Source organism: Falco cherrug, chromosome 10 (genome assembly GCF_023634085.1).
Source record: "Falco cherrug isolate bFalChe1 chromosome 10, bFalChe1.pri, whole genome shotgun sequence".
Classification (NCBI taxonomy): domain Eukaryota; kingdom Metazoa; phylum Chordata; class Aves; order Falconiformes; family Falconidae; genus Falco; species Falco cherrug.
In genome coordinates, this window is record NC_073706.1 from 5,408,526 (window position 1) to 5,434,720 (window position 26,195).

The 26,195-nt window shown below is 51.4% G+C and overlaps 3 protein-coding genes across 7 annotated transcripts in view; 2 read left to right on the plus strand and 1 right to left on the minus strand.

Moving 5' to 3' along the window:
• Nucleotides 1–14,959, plus strand: part of TOP1 (DNA topoisomerase I) — a 69,158-nt gene extending 54,199 nt beyond the window's left edge. The window contains exons 10-21 of the mRNA XM_055722123.1: nucleotides 1,834–1,955; nucleotides 2,661–2,783; nucleotides 4,249–4,436; nucleotides 5,060–5,204; nucleotides 6,251–6,394; nucleotides 7,587–7,772; nucleotides 9,359–9,427; nucleotides 10,056–10,170; nucleotides 10,893–11,020; nucleotides 12,142–12,236; nucleotides 13,021–13,170; nucleotides 13,556–14,959. Coding sequence (XP_055578098.1) covers nucleotides 1,834–1,955; nucleotides 2,661–2,783; nucleotides 4,249–4,436; nucleotides 5,060–5,204; nucleotides 6,251–6,394; nucleotides 7,587–7,772; nucleotides 9,359–9,427; nucleotides 10,056–10,170; nucleotides 10,893–11,020; nucleotides 12,142–12,236; nucleotides 13,021–13,170; nucleotides 13,556–13,658 — 1,568 coding nt within the window. The 3' untranslated portion in view covers nucleotides 13,659–14,959. The remainder of the gene's footprint in view (nucleotides 1–1,833; nucleotides 1,956–2,660; nucleotides 2,784–4,248; nucleotides 4,437–5,059; nucleotides 5,205–6,250; nucleotides 6,395–7,586; nucleotides 7,773–9,358; nucleotides 9,428–10,055; nucleotides 10,171–10,892; nucleotides 11,021–12,141; nucleotides 12,237–13,020; nucleotides 13,171–13,555) is intronic.
• On the minus strand, nucleotides 14,640–17,355 carry LOC129736924 (uncharacterized). Its single transcript, XM_055722124.1, has one exon. The coding sequence runs from the start codon at nucleotides 17,203–17,205 to the stop codon at nucleotides 16,270–16,272; it is 936 nt and encodes a 311-aa protein (XP_055578099.1). The 5' UTR covers nucleotides 17,206–17,355; the 3' UTR covers nucleotides 14,640–16,269.
• A 3,748-nt stretch (nucleotides 17,356–21,103) lies between these two features.
• Nucleotides 21,104–26,195, plus strand: part of PLCG1 (phospholipase C gamma 1) — a 48,899-nt gene continuing 43,807 nt past the window's right edge. For 4 of the 5 annotated variants that reach the window (XM_055721921.1, XM_055721923.1, XM_055721922.1 and 1 more), the window contains exon 1: nucleotides 21,104–21,398. In XM_055721921.1, the coding sequence (XP_055577896.1) occupies nucleotides 21,197–21,398 (202 nt within the window). In that variant the 5' untranslated portion in view covers nucleotides 21,104–21,196. Of the gene's footprint in view, nucleotides 21,399–23,217; nucleotides 24,079–26,195 lie in introns of those variants that run through there. The other variant, XM_055721925.1, reaches the window with a different exon arrangement.

Here is a 26,195-nt window from a genome sequence, read left to right on the forward strand (position 1 = left end):
CGTTAGTGCCTACAATATCAGACTCAGTAAAGGAGCCTGAAATGCCAAAGCCATCTTTTAGGGCTTGACTATATATATGTTTGAGTGGCTGTGGGTTAACAAGCTGCTGCTCATACCCAGGAGGTGGCTTGAATTTGCATGTTTTTCTCTAGGTGGGGCAAGATAAGAGTGTAGATAGTGGCAGTTGCATTTCAGTCATGGCCATGTGGTCTCTTCTGCTCATTATGTACACTGGTTGCTCTCTGGTTTTCAGTTTTTACGTCAGGTAACTAATATTCACACCTCTGGAATAAATCTCTTTTTCTTTAAATGTACAGCCCTGTCACTGAGAGCCTTTTCAAACCATTGTAAAAAGAAGGAAATTGAGTCCGATGCAATATATTCTAAGGTGATTAGATAAAGGTGCCTGAGCCTTCAGCTATTTGGGAAAAATATCGGTCATTTGAGCCCCATAATATGTTACTAACTCGATAGCCTCTTTCAAGCTAGACTTGAAGCCTGGAAAAACAGTTTCCTTTGCTGTCTCTCCCTTCCCCCATTTCCTGCTAAAAGCAAACAAATGCAGTGTTTTAGGTTGCAGCTTAAAAATTGGCAGAGTTACTGGTGGTTTAATTTAATTGTGGAATATTCTCAGATCATTGGGAGGACCTTTTGCTAATTCCTGTTTTATGGGGATTAATAGATCTTAAGGTTTTATAGCTGACTCCCATGCTTTAATTTTAGAGATGATGCAACTTTTAAAAACATGTAGTAAACAAAGTGGTGTTTTTTCCAAGAGCATAGAATCAACAGTAGTGTTTCTTGTATTCACTTTTGTGGAGTAAAATGGTTGTTAAAAAAAATCCACAGGTGTTGACTGTCTGCCAGCCTATTGGGACTTTAAATATTTCTTGCAACTAGCTGGAGATGTGAGCTGCATGCAAAGCCCTTCACAGGGATCACTGGCACCTCATGTGTTGTCAGGAGTGCAGTCTGGCCCACAAAGATGCTAGATGTGAATGTTCGATGTCAGATCAACAGCTTCAGTGTTGCAGCAGCCTCTTTTCCTTTGTCTGGTAAAGTCTTCCCATGCAGCAATTTCACCTTGTACTGCAGTCTTGCAGATAAGCTGAAATGTGACCTCTTCGTTCACTGAAAGCTCAGTCTGTCTTAAAAATGACTAGCTTTTTGAGGCCGATTTGGAGACACAGGAGTGCATTTCCACAGCAAAGGGAACAATCAGCAGAATCCTGACACATTTCCCTGCAGTGAAGGAGAGTTAAAAATTTGGCAGCGCTTTCCAGCCTATTTGTGGTGTATCCATAGGAAGAAGGGCTTTTCCTGGCTAGAAAAAGCTAAAGGCTGGAAGGGGTGTTCCAAAGCAGAGACCCTCTGTGGGTAGAAGTGGAATACAAAAACTTTATTTCCCACATATGTGAGTGCTGGAATATGAAATTTCATAAAATCCCTTGCCTTTTCCACTTCAAACAGCAGTATTTCCCCAGGAGCGTGCATACCACTGGGGTGTCTCAGCATAGGGTTTCCTGCAGGAGGCCTTTCCCCTTCCTGCCCTCCATGTCTCAGACCTGTCTCGCATCAGATTGCTATTGCTTTTTTTAATGTTTAGATTCTAGAGGAAACTTTTTTTCTAAATGTTTATGATGCTAGTCAAGCAATTGTGCTCCTCTGTTTCCTTTGTCCATCCAATCTGCTGTATTATGTATTATTTTTTTTTTTTTAGGAAAAACTTCTCTGTGGTAAAAATACAGCGTCCTTTAAGGTAGTTACTATGACCGCTTTCTGGCTTCAATTCTTGTTTACAGTTTTCTTTAAAAAGAAAACCTTTCTTTGTAGGTAAAGTCATGAAGCTGAGTACCAAAGCAGAAGAAGTTGCCACATTCTTTGCAAAAATGCTTGATCATGAGTACACTACAAAGGAGATCTTCAGGAAAAACTTTTTCAAAGACTGGAGAAAGGTATGCATGTAGACTGGGGCTGCAGTGACTGCAGGCATGCTCAGCACTGGGCAATGAAAAGGGGCTACTGTCCCATGCACAGGAAAGTTCACTTAAGGCAACTAAAAGCTGCCTTAGATTGCAGCTGTGAGGTTTCCAGTTCATCTTGTAGTTTCACCAGGAAGGACCCTGGCATAAGTACCTTTCTAAACCAGCAAAGTCAGACTTAACCCAACCAAATCTGCTTGTTATGGGGTAATGGGGTATAGCTAATCTGACTGTTACTTGCCTTGTTGAAGAGCCAGCTTTATATTAGAAAGAAACCTCTTCCAAAGACCTAAAACTCAGAACTTCACCTCAGTCATCAAGCCGTAAGATCAGACCTTTTGATCAGGTGATGCGGTTTTCCTAGATGGGTTACTGGGGTTTTCTCCTTATCCCTCAACAGTCCCAGGCACTGTTCAGTGCGAGAGCGCTCTGGGAGGTGGTGCAGCACCAGCACTCTGAGATCAGAATGCTGGAAGGCCAGCATCCATACGCTCTGCTCCTTGTCCGTATCTCCTTGACCTTAGTCGGAGTGAGCGTGTGGAACTAGGGGATGCTTGGGAGTTTATTGTGAGAACCTGTCTATTCTTTCTGTTAAAAGTGCCTGGGGTAGGGTAAGCTCTGCTATGCATGAAAACTTGCTATGTGTGAAAACTTGAAGTGCTGCTTTCTTTCTGGAAGGAAATGACCTCTGAAGAGAAGAGCACTATCACCAGCCTCAGCAAGTGTGACTTCACCCACATGAGCCAGTATTTCAAAGCCCAGTCGGAAGCTAGGAAACAGATGTCTAAGGAGGAGAAACAGGTACCAGAGGGAATTCTAGGAGACTTCTTGATTCTTAGCTGGCTTGTTAACATCTTTGTGTAATCATTTCTCTGCCTGCCTTGCTGTTTGTAAGCTAGTGTTTACTAGCTTTCAAATTATTACTTTAAGGTTAACTGTAGGAATCTTTACTGTGCAGCTCAGGTAGGGCAAAGCACTGCTTTTACAGCTGAATCTTTATCCTGACTTAAAATTATGTTGATAGGGCTAAGGCTCCTGATCCTACTTAAGTAAATAAAGAGAATCAGAGGTGCTACCTCCTTGGGATCCTTGGTTCCTGGCCAATAATGAGCAGTAGATACTCAGCTGAGGATAGCTTTTCATTTTAGAAGCTCCTTGGGTCTGGAGGGCAAAACTGGTGATGGTGGGAAGCATGCAGCAATGACATTAGCGAATAAAATGAGAGAACAAATCTTAAATATCAGGTAAAGAAGTTTTCTGAATAAAAAAACAAACTTTATTTTCCAGCAGCGTGGCTACAGTGGCTTGTGGGGAGAGAACTGAATAGTTTAGATGAGTGAAACTTGTTGCAGTAGAAGTTGGAAACTTGCCCCGAGTTCTCAGTTGATCTTTTGCAACACTACAGTAATTGTCCTTTGAGTGGGGCCTGGTAGCTTGCAAGTACGGCTTTTGGGGTCAGAGGGGTCCCAGCAAAATAGAGAGCCCCTGTCTTACTGCCGTTCCCATTTGATAAACATGTGAGTGAGCCCTTCTCGGTTCCCATCCGTGGTAGCTGTTAACGATGGAGCAGAAATGGCTTTTTCTGTTAGTTTCTTACCTGACGCGCCAGTGGTGTCTATGGGTCAGATGTTTTATTTCGAGCTGCAATGTTTTTATTTTTCCTTCTGTATAATTAGACTTCAAACACAGAAGTATGCATGAAATCTCAGCACATTTTTGCTTAGACTGTGTTGTGCTTCTGAGACTATTTGCTGACACAGGCTTGACATGTGGCAGACTGGAGACATTCCTCTGCCCGCTTTCTGATGCTCAGCTCCAACGCAGAAGTCTGAGTTTTTATACAAAACCAAGAAGATGTGAAGTCTGGTGGATGTCAAATGCTGAATAGACTGTAAAGCAGCACTACTGTGCTGGGGCTGCTCTTGCAGCTATGATACATGGATAGAGGTACATGCCTCTCCTGTAGCAAAATGGTCGCTGTCTTCACCAGCCCTAATCTGTTTCGCTGAAATACAAGTTTTAAGAGAGTTTTCTCACATTCTTTCCCTTTTTCCAGTTTGTGCTGCTTGCGTTTTATGAATGCTTTTCTGGACAGCCTGCTGCGCTGTGTGTTGATACAGCCCTTGGCATGGTGGGGATCTGGCTTTGAGTCTGGTCTTCAGTATTAGTGTGGTGCAAATACGAAAATTTTTTAAGTCTTGGCATTTAGAGATGTGTGTGTGGTGCTGGATATACTGTATCATCTTTGCTTTTGGCTTTTTTCTAGAAAATCAAAGAGGAGAATGAGCGGCTATTGAAGGAATATGGTTACTGTGTGATGGACAACCACAAGGAGAGAATTGCCAACTTTAAGATTGAACCCCCAGGTCTCTTCCGAGGTCGTGGGAACCATCCCAAAATGGGCATGTTAAAGAGACGCATCATGCCAGAAGACATCATCATTAACTGCAGCAAGTGAGCCCTGGATGCTTCACACATTAGCTTTACTTTCTAGATAGGATAGTCACTTTTTTAAAATCCTGTATAGGTTGATACTCAAGCCTGTAGAAATATGCGTGCTGCTTATCTTACTCGTATATGGGCAAGAAACTGAGTCATACAAGCAAAGACTGAACAAGGCTACCATGGGTTTCGTGTAGAACTCTGTCAACATATTTGCAACCTACATTTGCTTAAACAGTCGTTCCTGCTACTATTTCCAGAAATTAATTATCTTCTAGATAGGTTACCCTACTTGGTTTTCCTTGATGTTGAAAGCTAGGGTTTGGTGGGCTTCTCTTTCCTGGTAAGTGTTGATGCTGTTGCAGTGTGAACAAGACAGAGATGATCCTAGCGATGTGTGTTCCCACCTATAGTATAATTCTTCAGCAGATACATACAGATAGCAGTTACATTTCTGATCTTTGACTGTTCACTCTGATTCACTTGCCTTCCTGCTTGTGGAAACAGGTAGTTACGTTGTCTCAGTTTCTTTCCCTGTGCTTTCTTTGTATGATGGTGTTCATTACTTTCTCTATCTTGATGACATGGAAGTCTCTTCAAATGGTTTTTATTTTCTGTTTTGTAATTCTCTGCAGGGATTCAAAGATCCCTCCCCCTCCACCAGGACACAAATGGAAGGAGGTCCGGCATGATAACAAGGTTACCTGGCTGGTGTCATGGACTGAGAACATCCAGGGCTCTATCAAATACATAATGTTGAACCCTAGCTCAAGAATTAAGGTGAAGATCTAGTTTTTTACAAAAAAAAAACCATCTTACTGGTCACGTCTCCAAGAAGCAAGTCTAACTGTTGGCTAGGAGAGAGATAGGAAGTAAAGCTGTCTTGCTATTCCATCCTGCACTGATGGAAAAACATAGGAAAGTTTCTGTGCTTTTGTTCCTCCTTGAAAAGAAATAATTACTGCACAGGAGAGCAGATAAAATCTGGGAAATAACTATTGAAAAGCATCATTGTGTCATTTGTAGGAAGAGTCCTTTACCCTGTGTAAACCTAAAACGAAGCAACTCATCCAAGAACAGACTTGCACCCCTTGATACTTGACCTACTTTTTGCCCTAACTTCCTCTGTCTGATCATGTAGTAAAGCACTAACCATGGGTTGCTAATTAGCTGATCATAAAATAAAAAATGTGGCCAGCCTACTGGCTGAGAAGGAGCTCATGACTGCAAAAAAACCCTAAACCCAACCAAAAAACCTGCTGTGGGAGCAAATAATCAATCATCAGATCGATTGCATAAAAGCAATGGTAAAACTGTTGAAAGACAAGTAACCTTCCATTTTCAGAGGTAGGATTTAAGTTGTTCTCATTAAGTCTCCACCCCCACCCCCCAAGATATTTTCTCCTGGATTAATAACAGGGGGTTTGTCCTACAAGTGCAGGGGAAAATCTCTGTTCCTTCTTTTTGCTGTGACTTGAATATATAACAATGATGAACTGTTGATGTTGCTTTTAAGTTTTATGGATGTTTAATTATACAGCTGAAGGAATGTAACTGTCATCTGAATAAAGCAGAGGAAACCATTTATATGTTGAGACCATAGTATGGTTTGTGTCTTTATAGTCACTTCTGTGGAAGTGTTTAATATCATGGAAATCTGAATTACTTACAGCTGCGTGGCAGCATAGTTTGAAGTTGAGCTGGTAGCAGAAAAATCTCAGTGGTTTTATACAGGGAGATAGTTTGCCACACACAGACTTGCAAAGCCTGGAGGTGCAGATTGGAACTGGTCCTGCTTTCTTATGCTCTCTATTCTAACTTTGCAGGGTGAGAAGGACTGGCAGAAGTATGAAACAGCTCGGAGGTTGAAGAAGTGCGTAGATAAAATCCGAAATCAGTATCGAGAAGACTGGAAATCCAAAGAGATGAAAGTACGGCAGAGGGCTGTGGCGCTGTACTTCATTGATAAAGTAAGGCTCGTTCCCAGCACGCTCCTCTTACCTTTCCCGTCCAGCTGAGAATCCTTGAGAACGCTGTCTGTTCCTAGGGCAGAATGGAGCCCAGTCGCTTGAGGTTTCCTGAGACTTCCTGGTGGGCAGGCTCCCGTCTCCTTTTCCTTCCCACTACCTGGAATCCAGAGCAATAAGCTATTGTACTAAATGTGGCTATTTCAGGCAGCATTGTTTTAGTTCAGGCAAAATTCACAGTCTGGTTCCAGAGTCGCCCAGTTGGATTACTGGGAGGTTTGTATGGGCCTTTTGTCTCCAGCTGTTTCAGTTTTCCGGCTGTGAATTTCTGCTGGTTTGTCACCTCTTTAGTTTGAGGTCACAGTTGTGAGGTTGCATAATTATGCTAATTTTTTTACCACAGCGTAAAGAAAACTGCAGTTGTATTGATCCATTTAAAGCCACTTAAAACCAGTTCCCAGAGAGCTGTTGCCCTGGTAGTGTATGGCACTAACCGACGAAATTAACAAGTTTTGTTCAGAAGAGTTTGGTGTAAATCAGAGAAGTTAGATGTGAATAATTCTGGGTTTATATGAACGCTGAAGGGTTTTTTTTTTCAAAAATTAGAAATTGGTTTAGCCAGTACTGTTAAAACCTTTTTTTTTTTTTTTTTTTTTTTTTTTTTTTTTTATGTAGCCTTTAGATAATTTATATAACCAGAAGTGTCCTGTGTGCTCTTTAAAGTCTGGTTTTTTAGCATGCAGCGAAGAGGTAGGATCATAGAAGATAAACAACTGAACTTCATGATTTTGTATGAGGTTAAGCTCACAAGGAAGTCAGCTTAATATTTTTTTCTTTAAATATCAAATGTTTTGAAATGGATTTCCATTGGTCAGAACTGTCACAGTTTGAGTTAATGAGTGAAAGCTGGCAAAACATCTTGCTTTAAATTTCTCTTTAAAAAATGAGGTATTCTGGTAGATTGGTAGATTTGTGGTTTTAATGGAGGGTTATTTAAAACAGATTTAAAGAGAATTTAGGGTTGGTTTTATTAGAATTTTCTAAGTGTCAGTTTTATCCACTCAGATGCACTTTCTTCCTTTCTCTTCTCCTATGGACACTGCTGATTCTAGGCCAGTGTCTGAAAGTTTCCAGCATCTATACATTACTGGGATGGTTTGAAATGCTTACTTTTCTTGTCTTGATATAAATCTAGCTTGCTCTGAGAGCTGGTAATGAAAAAGAAGAAGGAGAGACAGCTGACACTGTAGGCTGCTGCTCTCTGAGAGTAGAACATATCAAGCTGCATCCTGAACTGGATGGCCAGGAATACGTGGTTGAATTTGATTTCCTCGGGAAAGACTCCATCCGATACTACAACAAAGTCCCCGTTGAGAAGAGGGTAAGGCATCTCCAAAAACACATACGTAGACTGAATCACAGAAAAATATCAGCACAGTTTTGATGACAGTAACCTGGTGCTTCATCACAGGTCAGATACTTAGCCAGAAAATAAATCTGTTAATGTTCCCATTTTATTGGCAGTGCCATGGAAGATCAGCGGGCTGGTGGTGTAACATAACCCAGCAGATGAGATACTTAAACATCTTAACTGCTTTTCCCTGTGGTCTCGTGTCAAGAATTGGCGTAACATAACTGTAGCGGCTATGTTAGAGGAGTTTCTTGGGTCTCATTCTGGTCAGCTGAGTTGGTTTTGTCACCTGTAGATGGTAGAGTTCTAGGCCCGTATGACAAGTAATAGCATAAAAGGTTCTGAAATACCAGTGCTGGACTAGCAGTCCGACTTGGGCGTTCGTGATACCAGCTTCTCTGTCACGGTGGTTTTGTTCCCGTTGGAGCTGAGCCCTCACTGAAGTAGGTCTTGATATTGGGTGCTCCAGAGCATGCAGAGTAGGTGCACCGATACCTCTGGCCTATGAACCTGGGTACCTGCTAACCGATACTTCTTTCTTACGCAATGTTAATTCCTTTATTTTTTAGTCATCCACCAATTTAAAATCTGCTGTGGCTTTGACCTCATTCTGGAGTAAATCCCCATCCAGCAGTGTGAACCTGGAGGGCACTATCCAAAACCACCTTTTGATTTTTCTGGGTGTAGCAGATTTGCCTCTGGCCCACGGCTCTGCAGTCAGCAGAGTATGTTAGATACGGCACGTATAATACTGTGGTAATTGTAACCATAGTCAGTAGCGAACGTTGGCTTCTTGGAGAGCAAAACAACTGGAAAAAAACAAACTACAGCTGCCATAGAAATGAGCATGTGCTGGAATTCTTACTTCTTTGTTGAAAGAAAAAGTTTTTCCTGTTTTTAAATTTATGGGTGTTGGTATCTCTTGGTGTTTCTTCTTCAGTGCTTACAATGGGGAATTGATTATTGTGGAACTCGAAGCCTTTGTATATTAGGCGTCTATAGAAGAATGTGTTGTTGAGAAGCTGGGAACTGGGGATTTGGAGCGTGCAAAGCTGGGATTTGTGGTCTCTGTATAATCAAAGATGTCTCGATTATTCTCTCTACCCTACTGACACTTGCTTGGGTTGGAATTGTGTGAAACATTTAATGCAGCAATGAGAAAGGATGGGTTTTGGTAGCTTCGCTCCGTGGGAAATGGCTCGGGGGTCTCTGGCTGGAGTAATGATGGAGAGTAAGGGAAAGATGGTGTCTTTGGGGTCTCTTTCTCCGTTAGGCAGCTAAGCCAGAGCAGAATCAGGTCTCCTGTAATCTTGATCTAAAGGATGAGGATAAAGGGCATCAACCACTCAAGACTCCTGTTGCTAGCGAGGAACCTTCAACACAAGCACTGTAGAGACATGGGTCTTTGCCTGCTGAGAAGTAACATCCAGCATTATCACTGTTGCCTGAAAATAGTTTTAAGTGGCTCCCTGGCAGTGTTGCTTCCCTTATGTGTTGCTGCTACCCAGCACTGTCTGGTCTGTGTACCTGAAGTTGTTGATTTTCTTTTCCTGCAGGTGTTCAAGAATCTTCAGCTATTCATGGAGAACAAGCAGCCTGAGGATGACCTCTTTGACCGCCTCAATGTAAGCACATAGTTAATGATGAGGGATGGTGGTAGAGCACCATGAACAGGCTTGCTCTGCACCAGACAATAACAGCTGCCGTGTTCCAGAAATGGCTTCAGTGGCAATTTTCTTCCAGGGCTGCCCTGAGTGGCCTAAAAGCAGTGAGAGTCTCAGTCTGGTGTCTGTATTGTCCCTGTGCCCACAGGTTCCTGAAGCAATGTCCTTTGGTCCGGGTGAGCCTGGCTGGCTCTGACTTGGGGAAGTTGTTTTCAGCGTTCAGAGATGATGATTGTGTGAGGTGACAGATTTTTAGATGCCATTCTCATCTGCACATTTGGCTCTGTGGGAGCACTGTGGTGGTTCAGGCACCTTCCCTGCAGTGGGACAGGCACATTTCTATCTGTTTGGAACCAAAACCTCCACACAGAAGAAAAGATTTTTGGCTACCTGTGGTACTTGTTGTGGTACTTGATAGCAATCTAGTACTTGTTGGTTCTTTGTTCACTTTTCCTGTGGTTTCGGTAAGGTTGTGGTCAGGTCTGAGTACATTAGGCTTCAGCCATGAGCTTCATCAGCTGCGTGTCCAGAGATTTCACACATCCTGAGGTCAGTTCTAGTGCTAACCGTCATCTTTCTGTTTCCTTAGACCAGTATCTTAAATAAACACCTTCAAGACCTTATGGAGGGACTGACAGCCAAGGTATTCCGTACTTACAATGCTTCCATCACGCTACAGCAGCAGCTCAAGGAGCTCACTAATCGTAAGTTTTGTCCTTGAAACTGTGAAGGGAACAGATCTTATCCTGCAGTATAGACCTGGCTTCCTTGCCTTAGCCACAAGTCTCGTATCTGTACACCACTTCCTCATTGCAAATGTCAAACGCCTGAGGTCTGACCAGAACACTGCAGCCAGACCGTCTTTTGGGGTAGCTGAGCAGCCCAGCACTGGGACAGAGCAGAGCTGACTTGTGAGCACACCAGGGTGTGCCTGCTAGTTTATACCTGTCCTTTACCAAATATCTTCCTTGCTTTCTGTTAATTGTAAAGTTCTGTAGGTGGCAGACAAGGCAGACGCATCTGTAACAGCCCCAGGTTTCTTGGCTGCTCATTCACAGCCTCTGTCGAGCACTGCTAGCTTGCACTTTAACGGCTTTACGAAGTTGGGTACGTTGGTTCTGTGAAGCCCAGCAGTGGCTTGAGCAGTATGGGCCTGCTGTCCTCTGCTCTCAACATGGGTGTGCTTCCAGTCTTGAGTGGCGAATGGTGTCTTTGTTGCTACCAAAGTAATGGTCCCAGAAAGAGTTAGGGCCCACGATGGAAGCGGTCAGGCTCTTCGAACTGTAGTTGTGCAGAGTTGCACGGGCCCACCAGAGGGGAAGGCCGGTTCTGCGGTGACTGCGAGCTTGCAGAGCTGGTGTGACACTGGCTGGGGCTGCACAGCCCTGGAGAACCCACTTGCTCACCACTTTCTTGTACTTTGCAGCGGACGACAACATCCCAGCAAAGATCCTCTCCTATAACCGTGCCAACCGAGCGGTTGCCATTTTGTGTAACCATCAGAGGGCTCCGCCGAAGACCTTTGAGAAGTCCATGATGAACCTGCAGAGCAAGGTACCCCGACCGTGCCCGGCGCTTGGGCTGGGACAGGGCTCCGGGTGCTGCATCTCAGGAGTCACATTTCCTTTCACTCGGGGTGTGAAGGGGAAGCAGAGCCTGCCTTTCCCTAGCGGGGGCTGGTTAGGGCTGCATCACAGATGGGCCTGCTTGGAGAGGAGGAGTGAGCTGAAAGGGACACCTTTCAGTCCGAGTCATCTTTTACTTGTAAAGACCAAGACCAGACCCTTTCTATCTGCCCTTCATCCCATAGCTATGTGTTCTGCTGCCATTGAAACTTCAGAGCAGCAGTCTCTAGCTCTGATTTGTGTCCCCTAAAGAGCCCGGCGTAGGCATCCACTCCTGTCCTACGAATCCCAGGCTGCTGTCAGTGCACTCTGTGTACGTGGTACACTTTGCCCCTCTGACTTGACCTCTTCCTTTGCAGATTGTTTCTGGTGAAGGCCATGAGGTCCAAAGGGGTTAGGTCTGTTCCTGGTCTGGCTTTAGAATAACCTTCACAATAAGGACTTTGGTTTGGCACTGCAGTGTCCCCTGCTTCTGTAACACCTAACATGGCTGCCTTCACCCTGGGTCTTAGAGCGTGGGGAGTGTTGAAGGGGAATGGTTGAACAGGGGCTGCAAAACACTAAATCTCCCTGAATCCTAAACTTACTGGGGAAGAACTGCCTGAGGCCTTAACAGCTTTCAGCCTGTAGGATCTGGGGCAAGAACTGATTCCTGCTGAGGGCACAGGGATCATCCTTCCATCTTGCAATCACAGAGCTGGTGCTGGTGGGATACAGTGGAGGCAGACAAGCTGCCTAGAGGGGCTGTCGGCCAGTCCCAGGCCAAGCCAATTCCTGTGCCTGCTTGGTTGTAGCTGTGTGAGAAAATGCCCGGCACCACCTTGTCCTCAGAAGCGAGTGGGGCCCTAGTTTGAGGGGAGTGTTCACCACACTAGGCTTTACATCAAACTGAAAGGCCAGTGGCCTAACTGTTCTGCAGAAGTGGGTCTGACCGCTGGTAGATTCTGAACATGGTCACAAACTTGCCCCCTGGGTCATGCTGCCTTGGGGTGACTGCCACGTTGTCAGCAGCTTGTTCACAGTGCTGCCGTCTGGTTTTGCCTCTCCTAGATCGATGCCAAGAAGGAGCAGTTAGCTGATGCCAGGAGAGAACTGAAAAGCGCCAAAGCTGATGCCAAGGTCCGGAGGGATGAGAAGTCTAAAAAGTAAGGCTGGTGTTACTAGGCTGTGCAATGCTCCCAGTACTTTTGGCTCAGAGTGGGTCTTTCATCCTGTATTCTGTTTGCCCCAGCCTGTGATCTGGGAAGGCTTCCTCAGGCTTTCCTGCGCCCTCTTTCTTCTGTACATGAAGAAATTGCCTCCAAGTTGAGAACCGTAGGATGGTGTGACACTGCAGTTCCTGCTGTGGTCTCTAGCACTACTCTCCAGTGTGTGTCTCGGCACTCTGAGGTGAGCACCAGCCAGTGCTCACCCGCCCTGCTGCCCAGGCCCGAGCAGAGCGATGGATCCAGCGTGCAGCGTAGCCATCTTAATGCGGAGCCAGGAGCTACACGATTGCACCTGTACTCTTCTGGGTTCTGCTCTGCTCCGTTGGAAGCCCGCGGGGCAGATGATGCGCTCAGGCTCTGTGTGGGCTCTGCAGAATAGCCACAGGGGTGCTGTTAGGGGAGCTCTGAAAGCAGAATCAGAGCATGACTATCGGAGGGATCGATGGGCTGGTTTTAAAGTGGGTATAGCATCAGTACAGTTCAGGCTGTTGCTTCCGACCCTTTAAAACAAAACCGCTGCTTAAGGTTTCTGCTCTGCCTCTTGAAAATGTCAGTTCTTAATTGCATGTGCTGAGTGGTTTGTGTCGCCATCTGTGCTGACACAGCTGCCCTTTGTGGCTGGCGGCATCGCTTACCTTGAGCAGAGTCCCTTTGGGTTCCCATGGGCTGCCATCTCAAGCCTAGCAAAATGCTTTGATTTTTTTTTTTTTCCCCACCACAGGACAGTGGAGAGCAAGAAGAAAGCAGTGCAGAGGATTGAGGAGCAACTGATGAAGCTGGAGGTTCAGGCTACAGATAGGGAGGAGAACAAGCAGATCGCTTTGGGCACCTCCAAACTCAACTATCTGGATCCCAGGATCTCTGTTGCTTGGTAAGCATCTGCCTGGGGTGTGCTGGAAGGACCCACCCCGTCACTTCTGTCTCGTCCCCGCACTAGCAGACAAGGGCTGTGGCTGAGAGAGCAGTGCCCCTGTGCTGCCAGAGATAGCGGTCTCTGTGCCTGGTCTCGGGAAGCTGTGTGTCCCTTGAGGCGGGGACTCTTTGGCCGACCAAAGCCAGCACCGCACTGGGAGGTGATGGGTCGCGGAACCTGCAGGGTCTAACACCAGGAGAGCAGTCGTGCGCGGCGGGGTGGCGTGTTCTGTAGCGGAGCAGAGCTTAGGAAGGTGCTGGGGGAGAGCAGGGTGGCCCTGTGCACAGCGAGGGGCTGAGTGCCTGCGCTGTGTTGACTCTTAACAGCATCTCCTCTCCTGCAGGTGTAAGAAGTGGGGAATTCCTATAGAGAAGATTTACAACAAAACCCAGCGAGAGAAATTTGCCTGGGCTATCGACATGGCAGAGGAAGACTATGAGTTTTAACCTGTTTTTAATGAGCTGAATTTTATGGGAAAAGGGAGTAGCCTGGTTTTTAGGGAGATTGATAAACTGTGAGCCTTACTTGTCCTTGGATGCTGGGGAAGGGGGAGGAAAGGGGCAAGTGAGCATCAAATAAAACAGCCAACATCTTGCAGAAAGCATAACCTGGAAATATCCTAAAGGAGCTGAGCCAGTTGTCCTATGGACAACTTATTTAAAAATGTTTCAGAGATCCAAATTCTAGCTGTCTGGTTTGTGTGGTTTTTCTCTTGAGGCAGGGCAAGTGGATGGGGGATTTGTCAACCTTCCGCCAGGCAAATTCACCATCACACTGAGAGCGTGGGAATCTTTAGCTACTGTATACAAAATCCAATTATATTGGTGCGTTTTTACAGTTAGGGTTTTGCAATAACTTCTATATTTTAATAGAAAATGGACTCCTTAACCCCTGCCCTTCCCCTCCCCCTCCCACCCCATTTCAGAATAACGAATAAACAAAACTTAAGAAACCCAACGCACCTGTTACAGCTGTCACTATAGTCATGGAAATACCCAAATCTTTTTCAATTTGTCACTTGAAACAGTCGTGGCATTGGAACATGAATTACAAAAATCCACATTTGTTCAGAGCAAAGCGTGATGGGAGATCGGCCTCCTGACTTGAGTGTTCCTTTTTTAAATGTGAATTTTTATTTCTTTTAATTATTTTAAAATATTTAAACAGGTTTTTTTTTTCTTCTTGATCTTAAAGATCGTGTAGATTTGGGGAGCGGGTGGGGGGAGGGGGCCGTGTGATGGGGAGACGCGTGTGGAATTTGAGGACAAGTGAAATTGGCAACAAATGACATGCCCATCACCCTGTGTTCTGAACATGCTCTGTACACTTCAAGAATATCTACTTTTTAGGTTTGTCAGACTGTTTTACCTTTTTCCCCCCTTTTTTTCTAAGCCCCACTCCCCTCTTTTACTTGAAAGATTTTATTGTGTAAAAAGAAGTTTCACAGGTCAATAAATTTCGAGGGAAATGAGCATTGGTCCAAAAAAAGGAAAATAATCAAGATTTTAGGGCTTTTATTTTTTCTTTTGTAATTGTGTAAAAAAATTTTAAAAAAATTAAAAAGCAGAATTTTAATGTGAAACCTTTTTTTGCTATAATCATTAGTCTTAGAGGCATTGTTAGCGTAGTGTGTGTGCGAAGACCATTTCCTGCAGCCTTTCCTCAACAAGTATCTTCTATTTTTATCATGAATTCCCTTTTAATCAACTGTAGGTTATTTAAAATAAATTCCTACAACTTAACTGAGTGTTGGTGTCTGTGTGTTCTTTCACCTCTGGCCCTGGGCCATGAGGTCCCCGAGGTCCCTAGGCTGCAGGGGGAGATGGTGGATGTGGCACCACGTCTTTTGGCAGCCCCTGTGCAGCAGGCACTGCGCAGGATGCTTGAGCCTGTCTCCTTTGAACAGGGCTGCCCAGAGGATGCTGAGGCTGTGGCAAGGGCCAGGTGGGTTGGGACTGACCCAGCAGTTGTGTCTTCATCAGGGGCGAGCTGAGAGCACATGGGTTCCTCGTGATGCCAGGGATCTGAGCTGAAGCACCTGGCCGGGGCTGGCTTTTGGAAAGGAGAATGCTTTCCACAGCTGCTGATGGTGCCCTAATGTGCTGAGTAACTGGCACTGCTGGTTGCTCGTGTTGTCATGGTGGCTCTGGTCAGCCTGTACGGCCATGTAGGCAGATCCTCGATGGGTGGAGAGGTTGGTCCTGTGGCATGGCAGTGTGGGGTGCTTTGGAGCCCTGGTAGGGGCACAGAGCTGACCAGGCTGTCCTGCCAGCCTGTGATCCTGCTTGCTTGATTATGAGCAAGTGTTAGTGGGAGGGCTTGAGGTGGTCTGTCACCTCGTTTGGTTCCCAAATCCCTCACCTGTGCTCCTCTGATGGCATTGTACTTGTCTGGGTGGGTGGGTTGTTGTGACCCCAGGGGAAGCTGCCTTGAATAATGCGCTTAAATGTCAGCAGCCCGACCCTCCAAGCTCTTGGGGCACAGAGCTGCCCGGTTCCTGTTCCCAACACAGCAGGAATTGCCTGAAGGATTTTACTCCCCTTTAATGAGAAGCTGCTTGGTCACTGCTGAAGCCCTGTCCGTGTGCAGCCTGCCCAGCAAGCCCAGGAGCCTGCCCTCACCCTGAGGGTGGCTGCAGATGCCAGGTAAGGATCCTTTCTGGGACTCACTTGCTGCATTTGTGAGTTGGTAGGAACGTCTGGAATGTGGCTTAGCATCTGTGTGCGGGGGCCCTTCGAGCATCCTTGGAAGTGGAGGCTGTTGCTTTAGTGAAATGGGAAGTGGACCTGAGGCAGCAGGAGATGGGGGGGGGGGGCAGAGCCAGGCTGACCTCTGGCTGGGAGAAGGGGTGGCATGGTGCTTGCTGGGGCCTGGGTGGCCCCTGTGGGAAGGTGGTTTTCGGCTCACATTCCTTCGAAGATGCTGCCTTCAGCACGCGCTGCAGCTGGGGGCACCAGGAAGCACAAGGAAGGGCAGCGTGAGCGTGGGTTTTCCTTTAGGACGTTCCTTGTAGGGAACGTTCTCTGCCCTGTTCTCTGCCCGGGCTGTAGCATGTTCTCAGCAGCCTGGCAGCCATGTCCTCGCTCCAGCCGAAAGCCGCTTGATCCTGAACCCAGCACTTGAGCTAGCGCAGCCGGGGTGGCTGTGGGGCAGGAGAGGAGCTGGGGCCGGGGCTCCGTGCAGGGGGTGCTCTGGGGGTGGGGGCGGAGGGGGCTGCTCTGGGGTGCGCAAGGAGCTGGAGGGGAGGGGGTTGAGGGCTGTGCTGTGCGAGCTGTAGGGTCTTTGGCTCTGGAGAGATGATGGAGCCCAGATCTGGCGGTGCCCCAGCGGGGTGTCCCGTGGGCTCTCACTGCCTTGCTCTGGTCCTGCTGCCCCCGGCCTGACCAGTGGTTGCTGTGGGTTTCCGTGCAAGCACAGCTCAGCACCCGCTTGCTTTGCCTCCCTGAGCTGTCTTCTCACCTGGTCCCCGGAAAAACCCTGCCCGGCACAGCGAGAGCAGGATGTGGCGAGAGCTGAGCTGCTCTTCCTGGTGCCGATTCGTTGCTGCCTTTTCTTAGCCCGCAGGGGAGGATGGAGCACAAGCAGCCCCCTCTCCTTCCCGGGAAGGGCAGGAGGCTGGGCAGGGATGCGGGCGACGAGGCTGATGGATGCATCCATCTCCCGGGCACTGGAGTGCAGCCCAGGGCCCCGCGTCCCCAAGGACCCTGGGGCAGACACTGGCCCTGGCTCCTCCACAAGCACATCCCAGTCACCCCAGTGCTGGAGCAGCGCTTGCTGGGCTCCCAAACCCTCGAGGGTGGCTGCGGGGTCAGGCGCAGCAGGCGCAGGAGCCTCCCAGCAGCCAGCCCCGAGCTTCCTGCTGCCCGCTGCGATATTTTCAGGCGCTTTGTTGTGGCTGCAAAAACTCGCAGTTTGGCAGGAGTTACCGTTTACTCTCTGGGGCCTTTCTAAGGTGCAGTGGAGAAATGCCAGCAGAGAGGGAAAGGGGCTCATTGTGCTCCTGACCCGTGCCTGGAACAATGCAGCCCGTAAAAATATCCTTTCTATTTATACAGCCTTCCCTGCCTGCGCCCAGACCTGGCCCAGGGAAATCCTCATTCCTGATGCTCCTGAGCAGGGAAATGTGCTGCTCCTCCGGCCCCGCTGCAGGCAGCGGGGAGGGATGTGGGGATCCCCCACCCCAGCATCACTGCCACCAGATCCACCTTCTCCCAGGGCAAAACCAGCCCTTGAAGAGGCACTGGGCTCCCTCCGAGTGGCGGGGAGCACGGGCGCTCCCCCGCCGGCTCTTTCCTGGGCAGGGAGCTGAGGAGGATTTAAATCTGTGGTTTTGCCGGTGGCACAGCAGAGTCAGCACCGCACATCCCACACTTTAAAAGGAGAATTCCCAGATACTGTTGACTCACTGTGCAAACAGAGAAATGGCCACAAAACATGCCTCATCCCGATTTGCATCCCCACCACTGCAACGCCCGATCCTCACCTGCCCCAGTGCCACCACCCCGCTATGGCTTTCCTGCCCTGTTTGGCACGAGGGAAACTGAGGCAGCAGTGACGTGACCAGTGGAGGGAGCAAAATTTAGGCTGAAACTGGATTTTGTGCGTGTCAAGCCTGGGGACAGGGCCTGACAGCTCAGGGGACTGCAAATCCCACTGGATGCAGCCCCATCCCCCTTGAAGTCTTAGAGGATTTGGTGGTTGGAAATTGAAACCAGGTGATTCCAGGATATTAAAAAAGCATGTGCTTCCCTAGTGACATCAGGGAGCAGGGACAGGGAACCCGGAACTGCAGCGGGTTTCCCGTCAGGTGCCAGTTTGTAATCCAGAGGGATCTTGCCATGCCTGGAAGGGGCAGAGGGATGCGGGGGGGGGGGGCGGCCCTGGCTGTGGGCACAGCTGTGCCCCAGCTCCTTGGCGAGTGCTCAGTGGGCACCGCGCCAGCATCCGCAGTGGCTCTGCGGCCCCAGGCGGCTCTGCTTTCCTTCCATCCCCGGCAAAAAAACCGCCTTGTGCTGCTCTGTGTCTGCTAACACTCCCCGGGGCAGGAGGTAGCTCAGCACCGTGTTCTCTGAGGGTTTTTCCAGCTCCCCGCTCCCTGCGAGAGCAGGGGAAGCTCTGCCCTGATGGTGATTTTCTCAGCCCATGGGCTGGTTTCTCGTCCACCCGCCCCAGGCAGCGTGGAGCAGGCAGGAGTGAGTAAATAACCCAGGCTGGTGCGTCTCTCCAGGGGATTGCAAGATGCCAAGTACCGCTTGCTCAGGTGAGGATCGGGCACCTCCTCTCAACACACGGTCCCTGGGGTGGGAGAGGGACGAGTCCATTCCCAGACACTGGTGTCAGAAGGGTGCTGGGCTGTGGGGACCCCCCGCACTCACCCATGTGGTGGCCTCAGGGCTTTTTTTTCCCTGGATTTTGCTCCCCAGCCCATGAGCAAGGCCAGGGGCTGTCCTGGAGCCAGAGGTCACCTGGCCGTCAGCCTGCTGCCTGTTCCTGGGCGGAGGATGCAGCTGCTGCACAAATCCTGCAGGATACGGCAGGGTCGGTGCCCCACACTTCGGGACTGCGAAGGGGGAAGATGCTGGGGCCACTCGGAGGGGAAAAACCCTTTTCCCAGAGGTGTTTGCCGGGGGAACTTGGAGACCCCCCCACCTTCCGCAGCCGTATGATGAACACGATTCAGGGAATTTCCAAACCAAAGCCTGTCTGACCCACTGCGGACCGATGCCCAGGTGGGGTAGAGTGGGGCAGGATAACGGGAATATGATGGAAGATTCCAGTGCCCTGAGGGACCAGGCGTGATGGCCCGCAGCCTGGCTGGTACAGGAGCCGGGACCACGGAACAAGGCTGGCAGACAGCAGACAGACAAAAGCGGTTTCACGTGCTGTCAAATTAAACTGTGAAATTCCTTGGTGTGCAGCATCGCGGACATGGAGAATTAATGCAAGGCTAAAAAGGGATTAGTCAGACTCGGAGAAGAAAAAATACCCATCACAGACACCTCATCTCAAACCATCACCTCCATGCACCAGCGGCAGCCTCCCAGGCGCCGTGACGGGTTCTCCCCATCCCCACGGACAGGCAGCGGTTGGGAGAGAGGGAGTTACCTTTCTTGCGGCTTTGATGGCCACTCTCCCTTCTCAGGTTTTGCCCTCAAAAACAAGGGTGTGCCCATAATGCTCGGCTATTTTAAGACCACTGGGAGCTGGCTGCTTCCTGCCCGTCCTGAGCGAGGCCCTTACACAAGCGTGGAGCGACTTTCCCAGGGGCAGCGGTGGCTTATCCTGGAGGGAGCAGGACAGAGGGTCTTGTGCCGGTGGGAAGTGTCCCCAAGCATCCTGTCACCTTTACAGTTCTGTCATACACTGGTCAGTTTTATAAGGGCAGCTTTAGGTTCTTATCCCAGTGCATTTATTGTTGGGTAGGATCCTAAACAACCCAGGAACCGTGTAGGGCTCCTAGTGCGTGTGCACGCCTGTGCTTGTGCATGTCCCTGTGCAGGTGGGTGAAGCAGCAGGACAGGGGCAGCTGCTGGCCTTTGGGGTGCTCTCGGTGACGGACGCCTCACTTTGCACACGGTGCCCCTTCCAGAGCCACCCAGACACAGGCTGCTGGGCCGCGTGCTGCCTTGCAAGCACACGTAGGTGTGTGTATGTACCGTATGTATCTGCATATATGTGTTTATCTGTGTGTTTATATAGAGGGGTACATCCCCTCCAGCCTCCTCCTTTCGCTGGGCTCGCCCTCGGGCAGCCCAGCACCACCAGCCAGGGTGGGCGATTCACCCACCGCTGCACCAGAGCCAGGGCAGCCTGAGCCCGCAGCCCACCCTGGGGTGCCCTGGCGGGGAGGAGGGCTCGGGAAGGCCAGCAGCACGGAACGAATGGGAAATAGCAGGCTTTAACCATGTGAATGGAGCAAACCGCCCTGAAATGCTTCCCAGTTCAGCCCAGTTCAACGATTTATCCCCCACTTCTGTCTGATTGGTGGGCTGGAGCGGGGTTGGAGAGCCTCCCGGGACCCCTGCCCCCTGAACCCCCCTGGGGATGGGGTGCCGCCGGCCACCTGCAAGCCCAGTCCCGCTTTCCTTGCTGGCACAGGTCCGGCGTGGTGACGGGGAGGAAGCTGTGGCAGCCGTGGGCCTGGCTCCAGCAAAGAGCCAGCGGCAGCCAGGCAGAGGGGACTGTCCCCAGGAAAGCCACCCCGCCTGGCCTGTCCCAGCGCAGCAGGGCTGGGGGTGTCCCTGGGAGGGCAGGGAGGGGGGGGCAGCTGCCAGCCTGGCCTGGCCCGTGCCCAGCTCACCCGTGTCCCTGCGTGCGCCCGCACAGCCCCACGGCAGACGCGAGGGGTGGTGGGGCCGTGCTGGGGGGCTCGGGGGGCTGAGCCCCTCGGCCCTGTGGCTGCGCACGGGGGTGATGGCCTGGGGGATGCAGCACCCCGCGGCACGTGTTGCACACCCAGGGCCCCATGTAGATGCTCCTGTGGGGTGCCAGGGCCCTGTGGTGGGGGCTGCGGGGTGTGTGGCACATTGTGGCCCTGCGTGTGCCACGCTTCTGGGGCGCAGGGGACCCCGGTACCCCAGGTGCGTGCTGTGGGATGCAGGGCACCCCTACTGCCCCCGGTTTATGGTGTGGGGTGCAGGGGACCCCCCGTGCCGCCGGCGTGCTGCGGGGCGCGCAGCACCGGGCCCCCACGCCAGGGCCTCCCGCAGCCCCCCGGCGCTGCCCCTTCCCCCCACTCCCCCCCACCCCCACCCTGCGGCGGGGGCGCGCTGGCCCCCCACGGGCGGCTGAGCGCGGGGGGCGGTGCCCGGGCGGGGGGCGGCGCCCGGGCGGGGGGCGGGGTGTCCCTGCCCACGCCCCGCCCCCTTCCTCGCTCCTCCCCCGCCCCCCCTCCCCGGGCCGGCGGGCGGGATGGGGCGCGGCGGGCGGCGCTGAGCGGCGGCGGCGCTCCGGGCGCTCCCGCTCCCCTTTGTTCGCGGCGCTGATGGCGGCCGGGCCGGGCAGCGGCCCCGGGGCGCCCAGCGAGGCGGAGGCAGCCCACCTCTGCCGCAGCCTGGAGGTGGGCACCGTCATGACTCTCTTTTACTCCAAAAAGTCGCAGCGACCCGAGCGGAAAACTTTCCAGGTGAAGCTGGAGACGCGGCAGGTCACCTGGAGCCGCGGCTCTGAGAAGATCGAGGGAGCGGGTGAGTGCGGGGGGGCACCGTGAAACCCGGCCGGGAAGGGGGAGAAAAGGGCTCCGGGTCCCTCGGGGCGATGGGTGCGGGGCGGCCCCGGTCGGAGCCGTCCCGGGGAGCCGCCGTTCGCCGGCTGGGAAAGCGGCGTGAGGCTCGGTGGGGAGGAGGAAGAAGGGGAAAAAAAATAAAAAATAAAAAAAAAAATCCCGACCTCCCTGCGACCGGCATCTCCCCGCGCAGCAGCTCGGGATGGCGGAGGTGGGGTCCGGGTTCCCTGCGCGGTGGGTGAGCGGGGGATGCGGGGATGCGCGGGCCGGGTACCGCCATGGCCCCCCGCTGTGCGCATCCCTCCCCGGCACCCAACTTACCCCGGGACGAGCCGGCGCCCCTTCCCGGGCGGTACCTTGGGCCGCAGCACCGAAAAGCCATAAGGAGCCTCGGCAGGAGGCAGGAGTAGTGTGAGCCCTTTTGGGGTTGCGTCTCGGCGCAACAGATGAGGTGAAACGGAAAGGGCAAAAAGCAGAAAAAACAACCTAAAATATGGTGATGCAGCTCCCTCCTCTCCTGCCCTTTCCGCGGTGATGGCGGAGGGTCAGCGCGGCTCCTGCCTTCGGTTTCCCGCGTGTGATGTGGAGCTGGAGCATGAGGAGGGCAGGGGAAAAGATGCGTAAGAACCGTGAGCGTAAAACCACCCTCACCACGGGTGGGAAGGGGGAGAGAGCAGGGGGCCCCGCGCTGGGAAACTTTTCACCTCGGTGTTGGTTTCCCAGGTCACTGCTGTTTCTCTTAAATTACCTTTCCCACTCCCACGCGTGAGGACGGTGTCTCTGTTGCGATGCTGGAGGCGAGGGAGAGGGGACACGCACGAAGGCGATGTGATTCAGGTCCTGACGCTGGCCTTCCCCACCGCTGAGGGATGCGACTGGGCGCAGCGAGGCTGCGGAGGGTTTGTCATCTCCTGACGAGTCCCGCTGGCCCAAGGCAGAAAAGTTGGATGCTGTTAGTATTGCCGGGGGCTCAGGTGAAGGAAGGAGGTGGAGATGATGGTCACGTCTCTGTGGCAGAACCACAAAATGCTGGTGCTTCTAGTTTGGGCTTTGGTTTGCCTTAAGGTCCTTGGAGTCCTCCAGCTTCTGCCCAGCAGCATCTTGGGCAGATCTGCAAGGAGCCTTGGGCTCCGTTACCATCACTGGGACGTGGAGCTCCCCCACCCCTTCTCAGGGTGGCCTCCAGGTGTGTTGAGGCACCGGGAGAGGGAGGAGAGTACAGTGCTCCATTGACCCTGGGTTTAAGTTGTTTGTAAACCAAGGCAAAGCGCCCACTTGTTCTGCCGGTGAGGCACTGGTCTCTGGCAGCATCTACAGACCACGTGGGTCCATGGCCCACGGTGGGACAGAGGCCCGCGTTGATGTTTACACGGGTCATCGTTCCTGTGGGCAGACCTAAGCACGTGCTGCAGGCCTTGCAAGGCTGGGACCTTGACTTCAAGGAAATTTAGAGAACTTCTAACTCCTGTACCAAAACTGCGGTGGTAACGATGATGATGATGATGTCCTGTGCTGTGCTGACAGCCAAGAGCAGATCACTAAAAGCAGAGAGTGTGTCCCAGGGGCTGAGATGAACAGGTTAAAAATGTAGTAAAATCCACAGGTTTCTAGCAAAAAAGCAAGCGTTAGGGAGCCGGGGACAGCCAGTTCCCTCATGTTCCTTGAAGCATCACAGTGGAAAATTACTTGGGGCTTCTCGGCTCCGCTGCAGGCGAGTTGGCCAGCTGGTGGCCATGGGCGCTTGGTTCTCTGGCACATGCCTCCCAACACCCGTGCCATTCCTGCTGCGCGTGCATCCCGCCTGAGGGGCAGGACGGGCCGTGCTGGGAAGAGAGGACATCAGCCTGAAGAGATGCCGTGTCTTCAGCCCCATCTCTGACGCCACATGCTTTCCCCATGGCCTCCTCTCTGCACCTGAGCATCTCACCCTGTCCTCAGTCCCCTCCTGTGGTGTCACCCAGCACCCTGAGCAGCATCCATCCTCTCACCCCTCTTCCTTGGCAGGGCTGAGAAGCAGAGCTTTGCTTTAACGCTTCCTGGACAGAGGCATGGGAGCTCCAGGTGGAAATAGTGGCTTGTGTACACAAATGGTGACTGAGTATCGAGGCAGGCAAGGCAAAGCCACGCGATCCTCGGCCAGCAATACTGGGTTGTTGGCCAGCTTCCCTATTTTTATCTGGATGTGCTTTGTGGGCGGAAAAAGGATGCCTGGGAAAACCCAGGTGTGTGACAGCTCCACTTCACATGGCAAATACATTGATGTATTCTCCTCCTGGCTCATCCTCTCCCCTTGATGACCAGCCTTTACTGGCACAGCGTTCACATGGCCGTAGTGGGAACCAGAGGGGGAAGTGGTACAGAGTCGAGATAATCGCTGTTAGCGCAGGGTATTTTTAACCATGAGCAATGGCTGACCCAGTTCTCCCCACGAAGACAAGCCGTGCTGGTGTGGGGAGCAGGAGGTGGGGGCTGTCAGGAAGGCTGGGGTTTGCTTTTTGTGGCGGTGCCGGTTTGGCCCTGACTTGCAGCGTGAGTATGAGCAGAGGAGAGCAGCTGTCAGGGAGTGAGGTGTTCCTTCACAGGGAACAGCATCTCTGCCGGATGACGTCTGGGGGTCTGCAGGTCGACTGTTGTGTTCATGGGTTGGTAATGAATGTTCTTCTGTTTCTTGAGATATGGAGACCAGCAAGGAGCTTCAGAACCCCCTGGGCACAAGTTGGTTCTCTCAGTAGGAATGATCCTGGGGCTTTATCCATTTCAGAGCAGATGGGTATCCACAGTATATCACATACACAGGTCTGGGACTCGGGGCACGTCTGTGTAGGTGGCCATGTCTTGGAGAGGTGTCTGTCTCCACGATCACCCCAGCATGGAGGAACTGTGCTCCTTTCTCTGCGCCTGGTGGGTTTTGCAGAAACAAGATGTGTACTTGGCCCAGGGAGGCGTGGGCAGTGCTGGGGGACCTGGCTCCGTTACTGACCCCGCTGGGAAGAGCACAGCCCCCGTGGCTGCGGCTCGGGGAGCCTCCTGCTGCGTGGAGGCAGTGCACCAGGGGACAGAGGGACAGAGGTCAGCTCCAGGTGGCCTTAGGCATGGGGCTAAAGCTGTGATGTGCTGGCAGGAGAGGGCTTCTGGGCAGTCACAGTCACTGTTCCTTGGTGTGGTGCTGCTCATTTCAGAGCTTCGTTGTGGTTGTGGGTGGTGTTGTGGAGCTGCTGCCTCCGCGGGGTCTGTGGGCGCTTGCCTGTCTGTACTTCTGATCTCCTCTGAACTCTGGGCGCTTGCAATAGGCAACCGGTCGTTTGCCTTCACCTTCATGAAAAGCCACGATTTGGTGGTGCTTGGCTTTCTGGTGTGTGCGGACCTGGAGCTGATGGAGAGCAGAGCCGGAGCAGGTTTCAGGTCACCCTGCCGCTGGAGGGGAGCGTGCCTGGAGGGAAGTCCAGGGAAGCCCCCGTCCTCCGTGCCAGCAGCGTGCTGTCGGTCCGACAGCTTCTCCCCGACCGAACGGGTGTGCACCTGCCAGCTCCGCTGGCCACGCTGCTTGTGCTTGGAGGCGATGAGACATCTTTTATTTCAAATTACCTATTGAAGTGAGTGGGATCTCAGCTGGCCTCTGGAAGGAGCTTTCGGGACCTAAGGACAATGCCCTTAGTGTTGAACAGCATCTTTAACAGTGGTGGGACCAAACTGGAGGGATGCTGGCTGGGGACCAGGTGCTGCTGGGTGAGTTGGGTGGCATCGCCATACACGCCACAGGTGTACGGGCAACCAGCCAGCTGTGCTGGCCACCAAATGCCCAGCCTTGCCTCCCACCCGTGAGCAGGAGGTGCTGGAGTCGTGGTATGTTGGTGCCGAGGGGAGGGGGGAACCCTTGCTGGTGTGACAGCCCCTCCTCTTCGTCGTCCCCTTGCTCTGCGACCCTTGTGTAGTGCTTTGTGAGCGTCGTATAAAGAGTGACCTTGTGTGTGAATTGTCAGCATGTGTCCCCCCGCTCCTCCCCTCCGTGAGCGGCTCTGACTCAGCAGCGGGCAGAGCGGGGGCTCCAGCCAGCTGGGCTCCCAGATGAAGAACCTCTTCTGTTGGAAAGGACCCATCTCCTGCTCTTTGTTCTGCTCTTCAGCTCGCTCCAGAGCGCCCTGGCTCTCCACGAGCAGGATCAGCCGAGGAGTGGGGAGGAGGGGGCAAAGCCTTTCGCTTTGACAAGCGGCCACCTCCTTCTCCTGTACTACTTCAAAACTGAAACTGTGCAAAATGCAATCCTGGTTTCTGGGAAAAAAAGAAAAAAAACGTAAAAAAAAAAAGTGGTTTTTTTTCCCAGTTAATATTTGTTTTTATCCAAAGGGGTTTCAGCCAGCACTAATTACCAGTGCATTGCTTTCTTGCTAATCAACTCTGCAGAGGGCCTGGCTGTTATGATGGGAAGAACTCTAATAATTTTCTATTCTTTTTGTTAATCACCCAAAGCAAAATAGAACTAATCCCTGGAGTCCGTTGTCTTTTATGCATTTTTTTTAATACTTCCTGTGTTACGTAATTCTTTTTTTAATATAAAAGGGTCTTGCATTCATAACTTGACAGGCTGGGGGGTTATAGGCCAGTTTCTAATTAATCTGTTTGCCTTGAAACACGTCAGAAAATTCAGAGAGTTTGCTCAGAGACCAAGCTGAAAATTTGTAGCAGATGTTTGTTTCATAGGGGAGAGAGAGGGGGGGGAAACACCTTGGAAAAGCCCTGGTTCCATTCTTGCTTTCAGTGA